Here is a 22,790-nt window from a genome sequence, read left to right as displayed (position 1 = left end):
TTTTTACCCTTTCCAAATGTGTTTAAGGAACCTAAAAAAGAATAAAACTAACAAGCTGTCAGCAAGACGCTTTGTGAGGAAGCCCCACACGTTGCTGGCAGGAAGGGCAAAGTGAGCTCCCAGGCTGCCTGGCTCCGAGCAGCCCCCGCCACCGGGGCTGAGGCACCTCTTCAGTTTAAGCGACTTCCCTTCATTTTGATCTTTGTCCCCTATATTTGGTTTTTCATGTTTTTTTTTCTAAACTATTGAGAAAACTAGGTACGATGTTAAACTAAATTACTGTCATTAAAAAAATATATAATTCAAGCAAACATTTTAAAACTCTTAAAATGAGAGACTATACAATCAGAGTAAAATTTCAACCATTTAACCACTGACAAGAAATCAATTTGTTTTCTTTTGCTAAATATGTTTAAAATCTCTAAGCAGTCCAAATGGGATGTGGAAATAATTTCCTCTCAGATGACAAATAATAGGCTAAATTCCACGCCCCCTGTTCACTTTAGGCTTGACCTAGAAATGAGGGTCCTTCCCTTAACTTAAATGGATTTTATGTCAGGCCCATTAAGTAACAGCTTATTTCACTTTATTGATTGTGATGTCAAAAACGAGGTATTAAGAGTGATTATGGATGGCAGACACGTTCACAGAGCAAAACCCTAATGGTGGGAAGAAAAAAGGAGGGTAAGAGTTTTCCATGTCAATGTCATAAACATTGATTAAAGATGGTCCACTTTGCCTGTGGAAAGGGATTTAAACATGGAACTGCTTTATTCTGGTTTTGGTATAAGTGTGAACATTGTTCATTTACTTTTGAAAAGGCAAAAATGTGTGGATAGATAAAATGTTGGAACCAAAGAGAAATAACTTGCTCTGCATGGGTAACACGTTGCTAAAAAAATCTTCAAAAGCCTCCACTTTTGGAGCCTCAGCATGCATGCCAAAATCCAACATCTGCGAGAGGGCAATTAAGGCTGGGTTTTTTCCAGGAGTGGGGTGCAGCTGGTGATGATGCTTTTCTTTGCAGGCCACAGTAATGAGACCCCACCAGTGCAACTGGAGGATTGGGTGGGAGACTTGGTCTCCTAGGATCTACTGACGCTGAAAGTATATATTTTTATAATACAGTTAAGAGTAATTCTTCATTCTCTATTGCAGACTTCCTAAAGGCAGGCTACAACAGAATCTCATGATTCTGTTATCCCTTCGGTTTAAGAAACGGAACTGTAATTTTTCAGGCATTCTTGACAGTATGGTGCAAACCAAACCTGAAGACAAAGGCAGCTGCTTAGCTCCCGACTCAGGTTATTTTTATTTGGCCTTTCATATAAAATTATCTTTATGAGTGAATTTTACCTTTATATTGCCTTTTAATAAATTCCTATTTGCCTGTTAGCTTTAATTATGTACTGATTTCTGGCCACCCAACCATAATCAGCAGGTTAAAATCCCTGATCATCTTTTTTATGGCGCGCTTACTGAAAGCCAAGAAACGCTGACATTTGTTATTTCTAAACAAGCCTTGAATTCTGTTACTTTTATGACTAAAGCTTTCCCAAAGGAAACACTATGGAATCGATATCTGAAAGCAAGATATTCCTGTATTTTTTGAAGTAGAAGTTCTCTGCAGTTATTAACAGACTGGATTCAGCTGATGACTCAGAATTTGTGCAGCTGGTCCAAGGCCAGTATGGAGACTGACAAGTGCTGCTTTTCTCTCCTTCAACTCTAAAGATGCAATCTTTTCTCAGTTACACAAGGCACCTCCTGCCCTTGTGTCAACTCCTTCATCTAAGAAGGCTGAATGCATAACATGCAACAAGAAGGAATTTGATTTTTCACTCCAGAAAGTTCTTTTTGTAACAAATAAGTCAGTGTGATCCAGCTAGAGAATGTTACTGATTGAAATACGTTTGAGGTACATCGGGGATCCAGATGAACCCAAGTTTGCTAACCAAAACAAGGAAAAAATGTCAGTGGTTTTGAAACAGTCTCAACAACTGACATATTTGAAGATGTGCTTTTAGGATCAAGTATGCCGTGGGATCTCAGCAACTTGCCTTTTCATGTTTTCCTTTGTTAAAAAATACAGATTAATATCAAATTTATCTTCTTTGGTTTTCTCAACATGCACTTTGAAATCTATGTAATTTTGTTTTCTACCAGAAATGCAATACATGGCAGGACTATTATTTGATACACAGACCAAATGACTGCGGAATAATGTTTCTCCATTATTTTCCTGAATATGCAATTAAATTCCATTAGTCACATAGATAATCAAATTATAATTTCATGTCTCTCTTGTTTAGGAGCTTAATACTCATTGATCGGAAGTCCCTAAATCAGTGAACAACCAGCGTATATGCTTTCTGCATTTTGGCTTAAGTTTTCTAAACAATCAGAGCTTAAATTTTTTATGACATATTTAGGTTTTATTTTTATTATAAATTTCCAGACTCACACCAAATTTTAAAATGTTAATAACTCAGCCATTGCTTTCAAGGTCTCAGTTCACAGATGATTTAAATAGTCAAATAATTTGAAAACACTCTCTTCTGAGAGTTTATAGCTACAGTACTCATTTCCCATTATCTGCTCTTATATTAAAGATTCTATCGACTTGAAGTACTTTTCCATTATTTCCCCAAGGTACCTGTTTATTCTCCCCACAAAATCTTGTGGGTTTGTGGCCATGGAAAACACACTTTTCTCAGAAATACTGATAAAAGAGAGACCTTCAGCAGAATTTGACATTATCTAGCCTCATGTAATCTGTATTCTAACACATGGCACAACCCTGTAAACCCACTTGTTTTACTTGCAGTAGATCTTCTCGATTATATTACTGGGTAATGCTGTCATCCCATTTCAGGTTTAATGCTGGTAGCAAGAGCTCTGTGACTTCAGGTAAATGTTTATGTTTCAACATTTCTACTGCAAGTGGCTGTATATGCCAAGGAGCTGGCCCTTCTTAGATACCTGTGATCACCCTAGAAAAGTTGCCCAAGCCAGAACTAATTCCATTAGTGTTTGGAAAGCTATTTATAAACCTGCCATCAGTGGAATGACCTTATTAATTAGATTGGGGGAAGGCTGAGGGAGGGAAAGGTGCTTGTTACACAAGACCACTGACATGCATTTCAGTAAGAGATGCTTTGCCTTCAAGCTAGGCTCAAAAGAGACTATTAGATAAAGCTGAAATCTGGGTCAGTTTGCAGCAAGGAAAAAAAAAAAAAAAGCAAGCTCCAGCCATGCTGCCTGCAGGACCTTCGTTCTGGTTCAGACCCAGAGCGTAACTGTTCACAGGGTGTTACTCTGCTGCCATGTGTCCTCAGATGTGCTAAGAAAGCCCAAGGGGTTTCTCTGAAGGGCTTTGGGTTGATTTGACCACTTGATCTGTACTGCAGAGACGTGTTTGAGGAGATGCTAAGAGGAAGCACAGCCTCAAGCTTTCCCCCAACAATCCAGAGCACCCCACAGCTTCAGCGTGAGCTTGTGCCTAAAGTGGAGCACAAAGTGCTTTATCTTGAGCTTTCCTGAGACCTATGGCTGTCCTGGTCTTACAGTCCATATTATTGCAAAACTGTTTTTTTGTATTAGAAACTTGAAAAAAAAATAGAATTTCCTTTAATTGCAAAAGTAAGTTATGTTTTACTCCTTGTTACTCATGTTACAACCACAATGACTCTAGAATTTGTTCTCTAAATCTAAGGAAGGGAAAAAGCTCTACCTCTCAATTTTTTAAATCAAGCCTTACTGAAACCATCACCTTTTTCCATTATCATGTATGCCCATAAGAAAGGAGAGCTAGATCCTCATATTCTGTTTGCTGTGAAGTCAAAAGAAGACAGAAAGGTATTTTTCTCCACCCTTATTTACCAGAAATGCTTAATTTATTCTCCCATGTAGACTGGGAGTGGAGAGGAGTTTCACCTGTAAAACTCGTTTCCCATGCCTCATTAAGGGCCCCGTGCTGCTCAGCCTGCCTCCCTGCTGCATTAAATTGGCTAAGAGCTTCGTGAGCCACAGTATGCTGCCCTGCTGCCTCCAAAGTCAGCCTGCCACCACCAGCAACTCCAAAAAGTAAGTACCTGGGAACATTAGCAGTGCCTTGTCACCAGCACATCCGCTTTGGCATCTGTGGGGCTGCTTATGGATGTCTGCTTCTCTGTTATCTGTTTAACAAATCAGGTGACTAGTTATTGTGCAGGCTTATAATAAGAACTTGTCTGTGCCAAACAGCTAGAAGAAATGGCTTTGGTGTGAGATGTTTAGTTTTATTAATGTAACCTCCTGACAGAATTTCATTCACCACTGACATCTTAGTGCCACTTAAATTTTCATCTTGCATGGGGAAAAGGAAGCTTTCAGCAAGTCCTGCCTATTTATTTGATAGATTTGTGCAACCCAAGAGCATTTTGCAATGCAGTGAAAACTACAGACCCTACTTTTGTGTCCCTATTTGCATAATCCTCTAAAAGCGTTGGGTGTCTGATTCAGAAATTAGGCATGTTTCTGTGTGTCAATTTAATGCTCGTAAATAGCCCTGGAGTACAAATCCTTCATCCCTAGAGAAATAGAATATGCCTGTGAAGGGCCGCAGGAGATTCTGCATGGGTAAATTTTGACCTAGAAATAACCAGGGCAAACCACACAGCTCCTGTGCTCACCGGCTTCACTGCTCAGACTGTCAAGAATTGCAACTAGTAAGAGCTCTGCTATGCAAACACCTTCTGTCTGGTGTCACATGAGTGTCTATTAGGTATCAGGCTGGGATCACCTAGTTAATTTTGGACAATCCATTTTACAAATACCTCACAGCCCTGATCAGAACTAAATTCTCTTTTCCCAGTGAAAAAATAATAGATTAAAATTCTTACTAATGAACCCTTGGCTGTTGACACTCAACACATTGCTCTTTCTTCCAAATGCACTATGTGGTAGTGGCCTACAGCAGGGACGCATTCAGTAAGGAAAGTTCTTCCATCTTCTTGTAACCCTGACTCATCTATTAAAATACATTTCTGGCTGAGCTCACTGTAACATATTTCTAGTCTTAAGAACATTTTTTAATCAAATGACCATGGAGTATTTGAAGATTTTTTTCTTTCATACTTTGTAAATAAGAATAATCAAACTAATTAGGTTTTCCTTCCTTAATTTTGTATGCTTAATGCCAATTTTTGGATGTAATGGTTGTTCAGCCCATAAATAAGGGGTTTCTTTTGTTGTGATTTTTTTTTTTTGAGGCATTCTGATTCATTACATCATAAAAAGCAATTACAGAGATGAGCTCAACAAGAGTTACTGGTACTAAAACCATGTTACTGGTCAGGACCACCTTAATAATATCTATGCTGAGTAATTTAGTGGTCTCCTTAAGAGACACAGACATTCGGTTCACAATCTTCCAGTTTCATCACTGCTGTCATGACGCTTGGTGGTGGTCTTAACCTGGTTCCACTCGGCCAAGCTTCATGACCTGAATGTTCTTGGTTTTGTTTGAAACTGATTTATATTTTTTTTTAACCGTATCTTGAATCTGTAAACCTTTGATGCTCCAGCAACAGGAAGCTACACCACACACCACTTGTTGTTTTAAAGACCTTGCAATTTGTGAGATCTGTGACCACAGAACCAAAGTGGAAAAACAGGCTTTCAAAACTGTGAGGAGAAAAACCCTATGACACATTTGGATCAGATGTCAAAGGCAGCAAGGAAGGAAATCAAAATGAGAGTGGCTTGGGAAGAGACAAAAGAAAAAGGCAAAGGGCAGCAGAGGGAGCGAGAGAAGACAGAGACAAAATGCAGCGCCTCTGTGCGCACCTTTGAAAGTCTCAGCAGATTCATTTGACAGGATTCAGTCCAGCTTTTTACCAGAACCACAAAGAAGCCAGCCTTCCAGCCATGGTGTCCGTAATGTCACACATTCCTGAACATTTTTACAGCCTGAAAGAGCAAATTATTGGGGCAGCCATAGAGGAATGCAAGGATGGGCGTGTGGTATTGAGCAGGAAGGTAGCTGTGCCACCACAAGTTCTACCTCGAAATAAAGCCATGCTGCTGGGATACTACTGAAGCTTCAGACGTTCAGATCCAGCCGTGCGTGTGTGGCTGGGTTATTCAGCGGTGTCCTCAAACTTTGTTCCTTTTGGAGTAATAGATAACATAAGCAATATGAAATTTTATTTAGCAGTGACACTGTTAAATCAGATGACAGATTGTACTGACATTAATAGTGATATCTCACTGAGATTAATGGAAGTATTTCTCCGGGAACTACCTTGGCTCTGCATTTCAGGAGCTTTCCTTTTCAGCAACAAGCTCTACCCTCCCCTTTGAGCAAAGCTGAGCCACTGATTCTGTGGTCTTCTGGCCCAGCCCCAGCCACTCTTGCTGCAAGCCCCTGTTAGAAACCCAAAACTGCAATTTGTACCAGGAAAGCCTACTCCAGCCTGAAACTGGAGAAACCGAGGGACAAGCCTTGCTGTAGCAGTTTGCAAAGCTGTTACCACCTTGTCGTTTGCTCCTCCTAGCACGAAGAATTAGTAACAGGGACCGAGGGCCATGAAAAGTCAGATGTAGCCTGACGGGCAGCCAAGCCACGATGCTCTCTCTTCCTCCTGCTGCCTGTGGTGGAGGTGGTTACCTGGTGGTGACACCTTCAGCTGGGGAGGTGACTTACGGACCACGGTGCAGCAGTCAGCAGATCCTATCTGTCTCAGTCCTACCATAAAAGATGTTGATGCCAGATACAGTTTATTTGTCTAAGCCGGGGGTTTGCTTTGGTGTGCCTATACTAATCGCTTTTGTTGACGGCTGGAACCGTTGAAAATACCATTGTAAACAAGATCTTAGGTTGGAAGACAGGTTGACTAGAACTTAATACTCTCCCAATTCATGCCCTGATTTGCACTATACAAGGCAATACCATGCTCATCTTACTGCAACACGCTTGCCACTGTCTCTTCACTTGGCACAACAGCCCTGGCTTGGAACAAGTTTGGTTTGGGGAGATAAGATTGTGGCTTACAGCTGGGGGGGGCAGGGAGATAGCTGGGCAGGCTCCCACCAGCAGTCTGGCCACTGTAACCTCGACTAAGAGCAGAGTGAATTATTCCACGCGCGACTTTATGCGACAGCAGAGCTGCGGCTTTGCTGGAGGAGCCTTGTGCCCTGCCGTGCCTAGCCATGCTGTGCTGGGCCGTGCCGTGCCAGGCCCTGGGGCACAGCCGGGCCTGTGCCGCAGCAGGAGCCCAGCGCCCCGGGGGGGGTGTCAGCCGGGGGGGATTCAGCCTTCTCCCCCCCCCCCCCCCCCCCCCCCCCCGGCCATGCCTGAGGCGAGATGAGATCTCCCGGCCACCGCGTGTCCCGGGGGGGTGGATGCGGCGAGACTTTGCCCCCGTCCCTCGGCGCGGTGACATCGCGGCCGGCCCTGCCAGGGCTGCGGGCGGGGAGCGCGGCCCCGGCCGGGGGGAGCCCTCAGCACCCCCCGCTGCTGCTTCCCGGCCCGGCGCTGGGAGCCCGGCTCAGCCTGGGCCGCCCCCGGCGCGACCCCGCCGCCAGGCCGCGGCTCCGGCCCCCGCTGCCCGCCGCAGCGCTGCGCCCCCCAGGGCCGCCCCCCGCCGCCATCGGCCCCGCGCCCTCCCGCCATTGCCGCGCCGGGGGCGGCCGCTGTGGGCGGGCCGGGGCGGAGGGAAGCGCGGCCGGGCGGGCCGAGAGCAGCCGAGAGGCCGGTTAAAGCGGCCGCCCGCCCGCAGCCGCCCGCCCGGCTCCCGCGCCTCACCGACGGACGGCGCCGGCCGTCGCTGCGCGCCGCGGCCGCTCGCACGCCAATGAGGGCCCGGACCCCGGCCCTCGCCGCCTCAGGAGCCGCCCGCAGCCTCCCGGCCCGACCCCCCGCCCGCAGCCCGGCTGGGGCGGGCGGCCCGGATCCATGCGGCGGCTCCAGGAGAGGTTCAGGAGGTGAGGTCGCCCCCGGGGACCCCTCACCCCGCCCCGGGCCGCCCTGAGGGCTGGGATCCCCGGCCTGCCGCCCGCTCCCCTGATGGCCGGGCGGGCGTGGGGGCTGGGGCGGGGGTACCCGCCGGTCCCCGCTGCTGAGGCGCCGGTCGCCCTCCCCGGGGCCGGTGGCGGGCGGGGAGGGCAGGGCGTGAGGGGGGCTCCGCGTGGCCTTCGTGGGTTTCATTTTCTCTTCCTTCCCCATCCCTTTACGTGGATGAAGGGCCACGCACCCGGCCGTGTGTCCCACCCCCGCCCCGACCTGTGGCTCCCGAGCCGCGCCGTGCCGAGCCGCCTCTGCCCGCCGCAGGGCCGGGCCGTGCCCCCGCGCAGCCCCGGTGCGGGCGGGGGGCGCTGCCGGCGGCGGGGGGCAGCGGCCCGGTGCGGGGGGTCGGGCACACCCGTACGGATGTGGCTTCAGGTGCTGGGTGGCACAAAGGCCGGGTGCGGGGCCGGTGAGTGTTGAGGGCCAGCCCGGCTTCTGCTGCGGCTTCCCTCAGCAGGTGCCCTGCGCCCGCCGCCAGCCTGCCTCTGAGGGTTAGCGGGGGAGTAAAACCTAAAGAGGAGCAAAAGAGAAATCTGGGGGGGTCAGGAGGTGCTGTGCGCTCCCCCCTCACCTCAGGTTTGGCCTCTGGCGCTGGCCGGGGGGCTGAGGCGGCTGCGAGGCCAGCGGGGTGCAGAGGGGCCCCTGCCATGCTGAGCGGGTCAGGGATTCCCCGAGAATTGCAGATTTCATTTTATCTCCAGTACCGTGTAAGTACGCGCACCTTCCCGCAGCGGGTGACGGCACTGATGTTTCCCCATAAGTGCCCTGCTGCTGTACTCATCCCAGTCATTGCTCTGGCTCAGCTCTTCAGTGATAGCGAAGATTCTACGAACAGTTACAAACCACAGCTAGGTATGTTCTAATCCAGGAAGGAAGGTGCCTGGGCCGGAGGAATATGGCTCTATTTTTAACCAAATGGACTGAATTCATCAAGGGGAAATATCTGAAAGTTTGGGCAAGGAAAGCAAGCTTTTATAAACCTATTCATTCCTCTTCAAAATTTTACCTAAGCAGTCATCGTGAAAATACATTGCTGATCTATTTTGACCTGCTTGTGGCTTCCTTTGTTTTTCCTCTTGAGAACAAAGAGATGAGATAACATTAAAATCGCTTCAGTATCTAAATATGTAACGCCATTTAATGTATGCCACTGGTGGTTTTGTGGAGTTATCTCCACCTGGTTGCAGTTTCTCATACACTGTGTCTTACTAGATCTGAACGGCCTCTCCTGCTGCTGGAAAGCACAGAGAAAAAAAAGATGCAAAAAGGGGTAATGAACTTTTGAGCTGGTAAAAGGAAGTATGAGGCCTTTTGAGCTGAATAAAGGCAGCGTACTTCCTGAAAAGACTAAAAAATCCAGATCTCTGAGGCTATTATCAGTGCTTGCTGTTTTTACTGACATTTTAATTCATGCTTGAAAGAATAATTCATTCAGCAGATGGGAATCCAGAATAAGGCAAGGTTTAAAGAATGCTTTTTTTTTTCTTCTGCAGTTTGGGGTATATGAGCTTGCTGTGATACCAGACAAGTGCCATACAGATATCTGCCATGGATTTGGGATTTTAGAATTTATTTTTCTAAGCTGGGCTTATGTGCAAAGACAAAGCATTAAAAGCCCTCAGATTTTCCTCCTGCTTTCTCTCCCAAATACTGTGGTCTCTTAATTCTGGAATCACTACGAAACATAAAGCATCTACTCCTTGGAAATGAATCGGGACTTGAGATCAGGGGTGTCTCACAAAGAATGGATCAGTACATATGTTTAACATTGTAAATATTTGACGTGTTGCAAGATCAAAGTTCAAATAGTGTAAAGGGGGAGGTAAGAATTTCTTCCCTCTTGTTTTAAATTGCCGTATGTCTTTCTTAATACCCCTTTTCCACTTATACTGGGAATGTGCTCATCAGAGAAGGTTGGTTGTGTACTGTGAAATTATGAAGCTTGGATTTCCTTGGCTTCAAGTAGATCTAGGGCTTTAAGAATGCATTTAAATTGTGAAAATGAACGCATGCCTCTTCAGTGCAAAAGCATTGTGCACTTGTGGCTGGCTACGAGTACTTGTTAGTCTACTGTGAAATGAAATGAAATTTCAGAAATTTCATATTCTGATATTGAGGGAGTAAATATTTTATCTTAGCAATCATTGATTGTCAGTATCTTAAATGGAGAAGTATTTATGGGTTCTTGTGAGATAATGCTGCATATTCCCTGATTAAATGGCTCTGGTTTCATACTGCTTCTATTGAAGACTACATTAGGGATTTATTGGAGAATCAAAAGGCTTCACTTAAAAGATGTTTCCTGTAAACTGTAGCCCTCTTCAGTGGGAGCTTATCAGGCTGTCCTGTATTTGCTAATAACCTTAATGGTTGTGTTACAGAGAGCCTTTATTTAGGAGTAAACAGCATCTGAATGCTGTATATTGGGTTTCCACTTTTAGGAAGGTGAGATTATATTCCTCACAATTATCTTTTTCAGAAGAGGCAAACTTGACCCATAGTTAGGAGGAAGAACAATGTCCCTGTGTTGCAGTATTCACGTGGCAGAAAACAAGTAGTGTCCGTTGGTGGTGTGGGGATTATTTATTTATTTCTCTCTAAGAAAGAACAGAGCAGTTTCTGCCTCTGGACTGTAAGCCTGCAGCCAGGTTCTTCTGCCTTCATACTGCGATGTATGTATATATAGCTACAGGAGTATAGGACTGACTCGCAACAGCATGTGTCAGAATAATTTTTCCTGGGTTTGGTGAGTACTTCAGTGTAGTATCACAAAGCAGCTATTTTCAAACTTCAGGTCTGTTTCTTAAGACATTAAACACGAACTGTCAAACTGGAAATGAAGCAAACTCAAGAGAAGCATTGGCTGGAATTAGTGCCCTCATCAACCACTTTTTAAATGACCCTTCCCCTAAAGTTGTTGCTGATCAACGTTTATGAATAGTGTTATCAAAAGGCATAGGGAAGTAAGTGAAGCTTTGCTCTGCTGAAAACGTTCTCTGTGAGTAGTGACCTGAGCAAATGTGCTCCAGCGTCTGCTCGCTGGGTCTTGCCGCATGTTGCAGGTACCTTTCAGAGAGGAGAGGTGCAGGTATGGCCAGTGTGCAGCAAAGGTAGGTGCTGGGCTGCTGCGAGATCCTTTTCTGGAAGGTCCTAACTCTTCCTCCCCTGCCAAAACACGCTAGTGGTGGTGTTATTAGTGTAAACATGTCAGTGAAGGGGGGTGAAGCGTTGCTAAGGGTGGTGTTCTGCTGGGACTCTCTCTGGTGGAAGAAAAGTGAGTTTCAGCTATTGTGGGAGTCCTGTAAAGCTTTCTGTTCAACAGCCACGTTGCTAACCGTTTTTGTTGTTGTTTTAATTTAAATCATCAGAATTTTTTAAGAAAAAACAGTTTAAAAAAGGTTTGGAAATGTGAAGTTTTCGGAAACCGGATGCTTGTCTGTTTTCTTAGCCTAAAGTTGCCATGCAGATGAACAAATGCTTGCATCATTCCTGTGCTGGCACAAAGGGAGAAAAAAAAACACAACTCTTTGTCTAGATAACAGAAAAAGGATAGCTTTGTTAATGTGTTTATATTCTGTTTTAATGCTAATGAAACTGTCTTTAAATTAGTGAGAAGAAGAGGACCTAATAATAAATTGACTCTTTTGATGTGTTTGTTCATAATTCTGTCAAAAATCTAACATTACCCCAGGCTCTGCTTTAGAAAGATCAGATACCTTTTCTACTAAATAACTATAAATTAAAAGTAAAAAAAAAATAAATAATTAAAAGTAGTGCTTTGCTGAATAACAGAAGGTCCCATTAGCGATCTACCTTCAATTATTTATAGATTTTTAGATGATAATAATATCTGATCTAGAAATTTGGAACTACTGAAATTATAAAGCTAATACTGAGGATAAGCTTGTTCCTTTTGGTTCTATATTTTTTTGTTTGTTGGTGGTTTGTTGTTTGTTTTTTTTAATTTTTGACTTCTTGTGAGACTTCCAACGTACCACCATGGCCTTTGGAGAAATGTAGTAATATTCTAGATGTAATCACTGAAAGGTTTCCATTATTTTTAATTTACGGAGCTGGGCAAGGGCAGTCTAATCCTGGTCACTTAGCTGAGCCAACAGATGCTTTTATTTTTAAATGTTTTCCTAACTTGGAAGCAGAACTGAGTAAACTGAATGTTCCATCTTTAGAGGATGCAGAGATGGTCTCCAGCAGCTGTTGAAGACCTGTACGTACTGGGCAACAAAATAATTTTCTAAATGTTCTGTGAGCCCGTGTATATGACTACAGTGTCGTTAAGCTCTTGGAGATGAGAGCAAGGTGTCATTTGTCACTGACAAAAGAATTGCCATTTTTAAACAATATATTAACTCCTGTGGAGTTACTAATTTGCTAACAACCATTTATACTTGGTGTCTGTGAATGATGTTCACATTTTTCTTGTCCTGTGTATCAGTAACAGTTGAAACTCTTTTTTGAAACTGCCACAATTTGGAGAGAGGCCATGACACTTTTTTATCATTGTTGTTACATCCTCAAATATGAGGTTAGAAAAAAAATTGTTTATAAATCACTTAATAAATCAGTCAGGAGAGCCAAGTGTCTTGTATCCCAGAAATCTAGAACTGCTTACTCAGGCTATGAGCTTCTGGTAGGGTTTTGTTGGTTGGTTTTCCCTGGTTTGAGATCACCCAGTGTTTTATGGATGTCATAAAAATAGGACTGATTTTGACTTAAACCAGGAGGGACATGGGAGAGGACCACAGTTTGTCTAACAAGTCCTTTATGTAAATCTAGCCAACAAAGCTGCTCTCGGTTCTGAAACATACAGACGTGTTCTGTATTTGTTGTGAGGCTGTTCCTGGCTTGTTGGATACCTGACTAACGGTCAATGCATAGTTTTATAATAGTCTGGAGTAAACTGGAGTTTATTAGTGAAAGAGAATCGCTTTTGTATGATAGTAGGCTGTGCTGGGATAACATACATGGTACTGTAGCTGGAGTAGTTCATGACTGTCTGGTTACATACAAATATGTGCTGTCTTTCAGAGGATTTTATACACGGATTTGAATTTGTGTGGTTTCACAGAAACAACTCCAGTGCTTGGTTTTTTTTGAAAATTTAAAAGCAACGTTTGTACTGGCAAGTTATTCCAAAACTTTCTCAAATTTTTTTATTATATTTCACTTGGCTTGAAAAGACTGTTTGTTGTGATTGTTTGTTAGGTAGTGTTTGAAAATTCTTGGAGGAAAAGGCAGAATGTCTATGTAAAGCTTCTTGAAACTTTGCTGCTTTGGAGTTAACCATTAAAGTCTCCTTTCATCCCTGTGTAGCTTGGGTCTTAGGTACAGACAGAAGATAGGATTAGCCTCAAAGAAAAATTGAACCACCTAGTGCTTCAAACACAAATATTGCTCGCTATAGGAACTGAAAAGCCAACGTTCAAGTTGGTTTATTCCAAGGTGTTATAGAACTGGAATATTGCTATAGTTTCAAGAACTTCTTAAAAGAAGAGTAACCTTGGCAGCTATGATGAAGTCCATATTTCTGGAGTAATTTGTGTCCGTATTGGGTAACTTAAATAGGAAATAGTTCATTCTTCATCCAACCAAGCTGTCGGAAGAGAGGCAGTCTGACTTCTATGTGCAGAGTCTTGGTTAAAGATAACCATCCACTGTGACGGACAGTCACAGAGTTTTATCTAACATGTTTCTATTACGAGACCTTATATGGGAGAACTTAAAATTTAATTAACAGTTACTTTTAACATGTCTGTACTTATAATTTTTCATACTACTAGGCTGGAGGTATTCCTTTGTGACACTCAAAAGAGATGGTTTATTAACTTTCCTAAAAATATCTCTTAATTGTTCTACAGGTTCATGAACCACCCAGCTCCAGCAAACAGCCGCTACAAACCCACTTGCTATGAGCATGCTGCTAACTGTTACACACATGCAGTAAGTACTTCTTTTTTTCTTTTTTCTTCCCCGCCGCCCCCCCCCCCCCCCCCCGAACCAAATGCTTCAGTAAATTTTTGTGGGTTTGGATGGCTCAGTGCTTACCTTTGCCCAAGCGTATTCGTATTTGAAGCCTCTGTGGGTTTTGGTGTATAAGCTTCAGCTATAACAGGCTAGAAAATTAATTAGATCGTTGGTAATCACTAGTCCCTGTTCTGGATCTCTAGGAGCTCCAGACGCTTCTTAAGATTCCTTTTCACCTAAGTTTAAGTTACATGTCTTCAACTAGATGGTTTTCTTCTGTCCCAGTCAAAGGATGACTACGGTAAAGTGAATATAGGCCTATACTAGTCAGTCTTGCAAGGCAGATTTCCCAGTGCTATGCTGACGTAATATTTTGCAAATTGTATACTGCAAGTATAAGAAAGATTTATTCCTGTTATAAGTGGAAGGCTTCATAAGACCATCATGTGGGTATCAGCTAGAAGAGCTGGAATGACTTAGTTCTGATACTTTATATCTACAAATTGATTCTTTGACAAATCTGCTATTTTGAAAGATGCACTAACGATGCTGACAACCGTACTAAAAATCCTAGTCTGTCCTTATTTTCATAATGTAAGGCCCTGTACTAGATTTGAAAATATGATATATACAAAATAAAGCAAGCAGTCCCTTTCTCTCTCTCTCTCGTAGTGATTGGGAAGTTTAATTTGCTGTCTGGCACTTTGAAAAGGACTTAAAAATATGTGTGTTTGTTTTTTAAGATAGCATTTGCCCTTTTATAATATCAGCTTGTGCTTTTCCTCAATCCCTTGTTTAACTCCAAACATCTGAAGTATGTTTGACTTTGTCCTCAGTCTCTTATCTCCAGTGTTTCCAAGTAAGCTACAGATACGAATGCTCAGGGTAGCGCATGGGACTCTTCAGTTTTAGAAGGAGCTCTGTTCTTAAGGATCCTTTGTGTATATTTTATAAATAACCAACATACAGCTCATTGTTGCTGGTAAAAACAGAATCACCTACGTTTACATATAGAAAAGGTAACTGAAGTTTATGTGTTTTTAAGTCAAGGCTCTCATGTACAGCATTATGTAAATATATGCTTATTTGTCTAGAGAATGAAGCAACATGCTGTTAGTTAGCACAAATATGTAGTTTATCTCATAATCCTTGTACAAATCTTATTTACTCTGGCCAAAAAGTTAGATTTCAAAATATCTGGCAGAAGTTGCTGTACTCCTTAGCAGTTCTAGCATTCATCTAATTGAAAAACAGGCATGTCTGATTCCTGCCTGTTAGCAGTGGGTTACAGCCAGGATGTCATATCAGTATTTTGTGGTGTTCTACAGGTTCTGGTGAAAGTCTCTTATTACTTTCAGAACAGTCAAGCTACATGCTAAAACCTATCATGAACTGTTAACAGCTTGGAGATATACAATATTAACATACCCTTTGGAAGAAAATAAAGTGAGGTATAAAAGAGGGATTGTTACTTATTAAATAAAATTGTATGCAATAAATATTTTTTTATTAAACTTTAAAGCCTTGAAATAGAAATCTGATCTGGGAAAGCAGAGTGGATTATACAGAAGTAGCTGGGGGGACGCACTTGCTTCTGTGTGTTACAGACCATTTTACTAAATGGTAGATGGTCAAGTGGTTGAGTCTTTGCCACTTGATTACAGTATGAGTTTTCAATTAGGCATTGATATAATTTCTACAAAACAGAGTTTAGCAATGGTTCTCCATGCATTTTTTCCAAAGCTTTATTCATAATTCAGGAAGCAGTCAACTTGAATTTTACGAGCGTGGCTGTACTCTTCTGTAGGTATCCCATCTGTTTTTTGACTTAAAAATATGCAGTAGTCAGTTTAGGCAGGTATTTAAAAGAAAAAAAAAAGAAAAGAAAAACCAAAACCCTAAACCCAACAATAACTGGAGATACAGAATCCCATGCGTAGCTTTTTGTTACAGTACTTCGAAGGTAACTTTGTGTACCATAGTAAGGCATTTTCAAATTTATAACTAGTAAGGCTATTTAAAATGTCTTGGGTTTTTTTTAGCTTTAAATGAAGCACTGACTTGTCCTTAGACACTAGGAGTCAGGAAGGGCAGCTAAAAAGTTGAATACAGGGACAGAAAAGACTGCTCTCTGTGTTTAGAAGAACAGGAAGGAAACAGTATATGAGAGAAGCAGGAGTTGTAAGAATTTAACTTGTAAGGTAAGCTAAATCTAAGGGGAGGGATGGTTCTTTCATCATGAAACTTCTGATGTACGTAAGGCTTATCAGAGAAAAGATACTGTGTTGTATGAAACCCTCAGAATTTAGACACGGCTTGCTTTGTACTGCTCTAAAAGTTTCTTCCAACTGTCTTAAAAGGAGGAACTGTTCTTAAAATAAGTTATAGTCTCTCTGTTCCAGTCATGGTTTGTGCCGTGCATGGGAAAAAAAGAGAGAGTTATAAATATTTAAAAAATGAGGCTTGGAGCATTTAGCAGGCTGTTTGAGCATGGAAGCAGGGGTCATCAAAATTTCAGAAGGGCTCTTAAGATGAAAATGTCTCTGTTCCACCTGGCTGATATTAGCAGTTCCTCTGCGCTCTGGGTTGCACAACCGATGTTCCCAGTAAGCTTCCCACTGCACAGCGCTTGTCTCCTTCCTTGAGAAAACTGGTGAGCAGGGAGGCGCCATACTTGGCTTCAGGACTGCGCTCCTGGAGCAGGCAGCTGGAGGTGGACACGGCCCTTCCTGGTTCCCTCTAAGTGTCACATGCAATTTTGGCTGATTTGTTGATCTTTCCGTTGTCCTCCTTTCCAAAGAGGAAGCGTTGGGACCATCTTCATGCTGTCAGTGTTTCCCTCTCAATGAAAGGCACGTGAAATTGGAACAATAACGCCATGCTTTGCTACAGCGGCTTGTGCATCAAAAGCCATTGTTGCCGACTATATGACGTGCGTAGCCTTGCGTACAAAGAATTGTAATTTGGCGTGAATGTTACATACAAAAGCAAAATTTTTAACATATTTTTAAACCTCTCTGCAGGAGAGATTGTCTACAGAAATATGGGAAGAACACAGATAAAATACTGACCAACGTACCAGTATCCTAAGCAACCTTAGATAGATAGAAGATACCAGATGATTTGCCATAAGTTAGTAACCAGAGAGTACAATTTCCCTGAAGTGTGGCAGATAAGTTGTTTCAGCATCTTTCTTTGTGCCTTAAGGCTTTTGCAGTGGCCACTGTTTGTGACTGTAGGCATTGTTTCCCAAAATACATCACACAAGGGTTGTGCCCATGTCTTTTCTTAAAGATTCCTGCCTATAGCTGTAAATAAATAGATTTTTATCTTTTGTCTTCCTCCTTATTGCAGAGGGTTTTGTAACTTCATGCTCTAATTGTGTTCTGGCATTTTTCTAGAAAATTTAGTGAAACTAAGTTGCCTGCTCTCTTGTTCTGTAGATCTCTCTCAGCCCCATTTCTGATTTAGCAACTATTAATGAAGGTGCTACAATTAGTAAGATGGAATATCATGGTTCTGGGTTTGTTCACAGTACATTAAGTTGCTGGGTTTGATGATATCTGTTGGGAAGAGTAGTGCTTCATGATGAAATAAGCAAAGCTTTTTGTGACTTCTAGCTAGCTTTTTTGCTAGGAATGCTGGCAAGTTAGAAATGCTATGTCATTGCTGTAAACTGACATGGCACAATCACACTCATTCTATTAGTTCTGATTCTTTTGCTAAACAGCCCTCCTTTTAAAGGGCTAGTTGATTGCTTCTCCATTCTGAAGATTAAAACGCAGGTTTTGGGCTAGAGATTGTTTTCAAATGAACATGGGAAAATCTGCCCAGTTTTGTTGACTACAGTGTTACATTTCTTTTGTAAGATGGAGCTTAGATACAATGAAGTCTGTTGTATCGTATGTTATCTGTTATGGCATTAGTAGCTAAAGAACTTTTATCCAGTTGGCTGGAACAGCAGGGTATCATTTCTGCATTTTGTCTTTAGCTATTTTTGGTCAGAAATAGTAATAAAACATCTCTTGTTTAGTCTAACTGTTCCCATGAAGCATATCAGGCACAGAGGGAAAGTGTTCCCGAATTGAATACTTAGAAAACACAGTAAATCCTTCTCATGGTAGTATAGCGCTCTTCCCTGTGAGAATTAGGATTGTTCTTCAGAGCCTTGACAAGGCAGAAAAGCGATGAATTCAGGTCTTCATTCATGTGCTCAGTCATGGCTGTATTCTTCGTTCTGAAGGTACAAAGAAAGAGGTGATAAGAAAATTGTTTGTTTAGTTTAACCCTATAACTTCACATACAATAATTACTGGGAAAAGTGATTGGTATGAAACTCTTGTGTTGTCCCGTTTGAGTATTACGTATCGTATCTTAATTTGTGAAATACTTCAGTAGACTGGTAAAAGGCTGGGATATCTGTGTAGGAAGGACAAGTTGTTCAGTGTAATATCTAAATCTAGTTTCCAAAGAGGTCTTCCTACCTATAAAATGGTATCAATCAGAGCTCCAGGCAGAATCTCTGAGCAGTTCATGCTCAGGCTTTGAGCAGGGGATTTGCAGGGATTTGCTATTTTACCTAGCACTTGCGTTGATGATACTTGTGGGTACATAATCTCTGAAACCTTTTAGTTCTCTGTCAAGTTTAGTCAAAACTGAAATTTGCACTAGAAATTGGGAAGGAAACTGATGACCGTGGGTACAGCATGTCTGCACAGCTTAAAGAAACTGCTGAAAAACGGTTTCTGGAGATCAGTATCTTCCTGTCCCTGGAAAAACTGAATGACCCAACTGCCACATCTCATCAGTTCCTTGCTGTCTCAAGGGCTTCAGCTGCACTTTGAACTGCAATGTCATATGTGGAAAACAGGCGTGACTGGTCTCCTGAGGAGTGAAACACTTGAACCTTTCTTGAACGTGGGGGCTGTCCAGGATATGTGTATGGAAATTTATGGTTTGTGATAAATGAGAAGCCAGGCTGGCAGGCTATTTTTGGCCTCAAAGCGCATGAGGTCAACTTCCCTAGGCTCGTTACAAGACCTGGAAAGTGTTTTCACCTCTGTCCAAATGCTGTGGATATAGGAATACCATACTTTTCATTTCCATGACTTTGCAGCTTTTGGCATAAATGTACTAAATTTTGCAAAAAGGAAGGAAATATAGCTAAAAAATTAAAAAAAAGGAAGGAATGGAGCTACAGTTGATGTACTTCAAAAGCCTAAAGTAAAAGCCACTTTTTTTTTTTTTTTTTTAAATCTCTGGATTAACTAACTACTTCTCAGATTCATTTGGTATACTCTGCATCTTCTGCACTATAATTGTGATCAGAGCCCCAGTTTCTTTGTCTGTAGGTAGGTAAAGGGCGCGGGCAGTGCAGGCTGGCCCAGCTAGATAGTCCCAGCTATCAAACCTGTAATGCAAAGCAGAGTTGCCAGTTTTGTTTAAACATTATTTGTACCTAGCTTTGTTGTTCTATCATGTGAGGCTTGGGTTAAACTGCCAAGAATTTAACCTGTGAAACTTATTTACAGTTCAGGTGAACAAATTAATATCTTAAGGCACAGCATAGGGCCTGGAAGGGAACTTTATCTGCCCCACTGGTGCGGTGCTGTGGATGGTACTACGCTGGCTGCCAGGGAAGACTTAACAGTGGCCTTTTGTTTTCTTAGTTCCTTATTGTTCCCGCGATCGTGGGTAGTGCCCTTCTCCACCGCCTGTCTGATGATCGATGGGAAAAGATAACAGCATGGATGTATGGCATGGGGCTCTGCGCCCTCTTCATTGTCTCCACAGTATTTCATATCGTTTCTTGGAAAAAGAGCCACTTAAGGTATTGCTATAAGATGTATGTTTTATTTTCATGTTCTGTGATGTTTTTCCATTGTGTTTCTTGGTCAAAAACACAATTTTACAGAAGGTTGGAGTGGTACCTTGTACTGAATCATGAAGAAAACACTCTTGATTCTGTTGGAAGAAATAGTGAGCCAGGCTCAGAATACAAATGAACTCTAATGTCTGCTGCTTTTTCACAAAGAAAATACGTGTTTTTCTAGGCCCTAGTGGCTCTTAATCCATAAAATGAAATGGGAAAAACACAATCTAACTGCATAGTGGATATAATCCCACTGCAGAAGTCAGAACATTGTCTGGGACTATGGTGTGCTCAGATATTTTAAGGAACATGGAGTTTGCCAAGGGAATTAAAATACGACACACAGCTAACTAGCAGAAAGCCTCCTTGGGAGCAAGGCAGCAATAGCAGAACTAAGATGCGATTTGATTTGTTATTTTTAAATTTTATTTTACTTTTTGGTCCCATTATGACCTGTCTATAATTCTGGGCCATAAACTGAATTGTACTAGTAGTCGCTGAATGGTAACGGGTTTTGGATGAGGCAGAGTTAAGGTGACAGCTTTCAGCCTGCTTGCTGGAGAGCAGGATGCAGGGGGAGAGAAGGGGAGAGGAGCGGAGGAGTGCTCATCTCCTGCGTGTCTTGCGTGTGACTTCCTGAAGCTGAAGTCAGCTGGACAGTCTTCCAGATGGTTTTAAGAGGTTATGGAGCTGATGGTATTTCCCCAGAGTAATACCAAAGTGTGTCAGGAAACTGAAATGATAAAAAAACCTTTCCAAAATCTGTCTTGGTGACTTCTTCTCTCTCTTACTAGGACAATGGAGCATTGCTTTCACATGTGTGACAGAATGATGATCTATGTCTTTATTGCAGCATCATATGCACCGTGGTAAGAAATCTGAAGTGCAGTTTCAAAACTAAAGCTTTTTCCAATGTAAATGTTTTATCATTGTGACTTTCCAAAATCTATAGGTGTCGTCTTAAATGCATTGCAGAATGCATCACAATGTAATCCCCTGGGATTGGCTGAAAGTAATGTTAGAAAACAGCAGGATGGAGTTTATATTCCACATACCCACATACTTCCCTTACATCAATGCAAATGCACTTTCTACCTGTCTGCATATAGAATGTCCCAAGTGTCTTCTCCCTGCATCATGCCTAACTTTACAGCTCTAAATATTTATTTTTATCAAACCCTACTAGTCTTGTGTCGGTTTGGTCCATTCATTTGTGACTTTTGTCTGTTTAAATCTTTGTACCTCCAGGTTAAATCTACGTGAGCTCGGACCTCTGGCATCTCACATGCGTTGGTTTATCTGGCTGATGGCTGCTGGAGGAACCATTTATGTGTTTCTCTACCATGAAAAGTAAGAATTATTATTTGCATTTAACTTTAAACTGAAATTAAAAGGTGTGGGCTTTCTTGCTTTCTGAGTGTTCTTATCCAGCCTTTCACACATTGAAAAGTGGAAATACATGATGAGAGTGATGCAGACTTAGGTCTTGTCAGAAGATAATTATATTTGCCCTGTAATAACATGTCTTTAGGCTATATTATTGTCTTCTCTTAAAGGACTGGGAGGGAAGTATCCACTTCTAAAATTTTAACTTTTGCTACAATAAAGCAGGGGTGAGAGTGGGTAGGGTAAGAAAGCAGTTGAAATTATGACTTTCTTATGCCCCTGATTTATGTAGCATTAGGTAATAATATAATATTGCAACATTATATTGTTTATAGGTACCGATGCATATTGACTCCTGCTACCTTCTTGGTTTTGTTTTGAAGTGCAAGTCCCTGAGTTTCAGATATGAATTCTTGAGCCTGCTTTCATATCCTCAGGGAGCAAGCAAGAACCAACTTTTTTGTTTTGGCAATGAGCTACTGAGGTTCTTGTTAAATAAGAAAATAAGTTGTCTCGATGTTTTATTCTCACTAGTACTTAATGCAGATGCATGCATTTAGGCAGTATTTAGAGAGCAAGGTATTACCTGCAACTGTACAATGCAGAAATAAAAGGCTAGCTTTGTTTATGTTATAAAACATTGGTTACTTATCTGCACAGAAAGCTTTTTGAATAGTTTAATGGACCCATGCTAACATAAAACCTGAAATATTTTGTTACTATTGACGGAAATGTTCATCCTCTTGTACACCTCCTTAGATGACTCAAATTGTTCCTTTTTAGGTATAAGATCGTTGAACTCTTTTTCTATTTAGCGATGGGATTTTCTCCTGCTCTGGTAGTGACATCCATGGTAAGGAATGTGACTATTAACATTACAAACATGCAGACTTTCCTTTTATAACTAGCTTAAGTTCCACTGCAGCTATCTTTCATCTGAAAAGATTTTAGTCCGCCATAATTGTAAATGTTCTCTGCATAAGAACCAAATATAGTAATTTATATTTAGGGTTTATGGTTTACATGTCAATGAAATGCTACCTTGGTTTGTTGAATCTGGGCCACAGGGTCTAGATGAAAAGAGCTTAGGTCCCGGACCTCACTTCTGAAGACCCTCACTTCTGAAAGGATGTTGGACGTAACAATTCAATTACTTCTGTTTGAGTAAAAATGATACAGATGTGAAGTACCTTTAACCTGTTGAGGAATATTTCTAGATTTTACTGTTTGTGAACTTAATGCCCACTTACTCACAAGTTGGGAAAGAAGCTTTTTCTTCATAGCAGCGGAGTGGATTTCTGATAGCACGTTGTCTTTTGTCTTGGTATGTGTAAGAGCTCTCTGGAAATCAATTAATGCTGTGGTCTGGACCAAGATGGGAGAAGTAAATTGACTCTTGCCCCTTTCAAAATTACTCAGGGGCAACAAAGCTAGAGTATTTTGGCTCTTACTAGAGGCTTTTTTTATTAGTGAAGCAGGGGAAAATTTAAAAGCTGAGAA

At 42.0% G+C, this 22,790-nt stretch overlaps 1 protein-coding gene across 4 annotated transcripts in view; it reads left to right on the top strand.

Moving 5' to 3' along the window:
• MMD (monocyte to macrophage differentiation associated) overlaps positions 1-22,790 on the top strand; it is a 43,889-nt gene that overhangs the window by 18,170 nt on the left and 2,929 nt on the right. For 2 of the 4 annotated variants that reach the window (XM_080374180.1, XM_080374179.1), the window contains 5 exons: positions 13,927-14,008; positions 19,702-19,862; positions 20,699-20,773; positions 21,153-21,254; positions 22,074-22,143. In XM_080374180.1, the coding sequence (XP_080230306.1) occupies positions 13,927-14,008; positions 19,702-19,862; positions 20,699-20,773; positions 21,153-21,254; positions 22,074-22,143 (490 nt within the window). Of the gene's footprint in view, positions 1-3,967; positions 4,087-7,698; positions 7,969-13,926; positions 14,009-19,701; positions 19,863-20,698; positions 20,774-21,152; positions 21,255-22,073; positions 22,144-22,790 lie in introns of those variants that run through there. The other 2 variants (XM_080374182.1, XM_080374181.1) reach the window with 2 other exon arrangements.

Source organism: Falco punctatus (genome assembly GCF_963210335.1).
Source record: "Falco punctatus genome assembly, chromosome: 1".
Lineage (NCBI taxonomy): Eukaryota > Metazoa > Chordata > Aves > Falconiformes > Falconidae > Falco > Falco punctatus.
The sequence above is the reverse complement of the archived record's forward strand: the minus strand, read 5'-3'. Positions and strand labels throughout refer to the sequence as shown.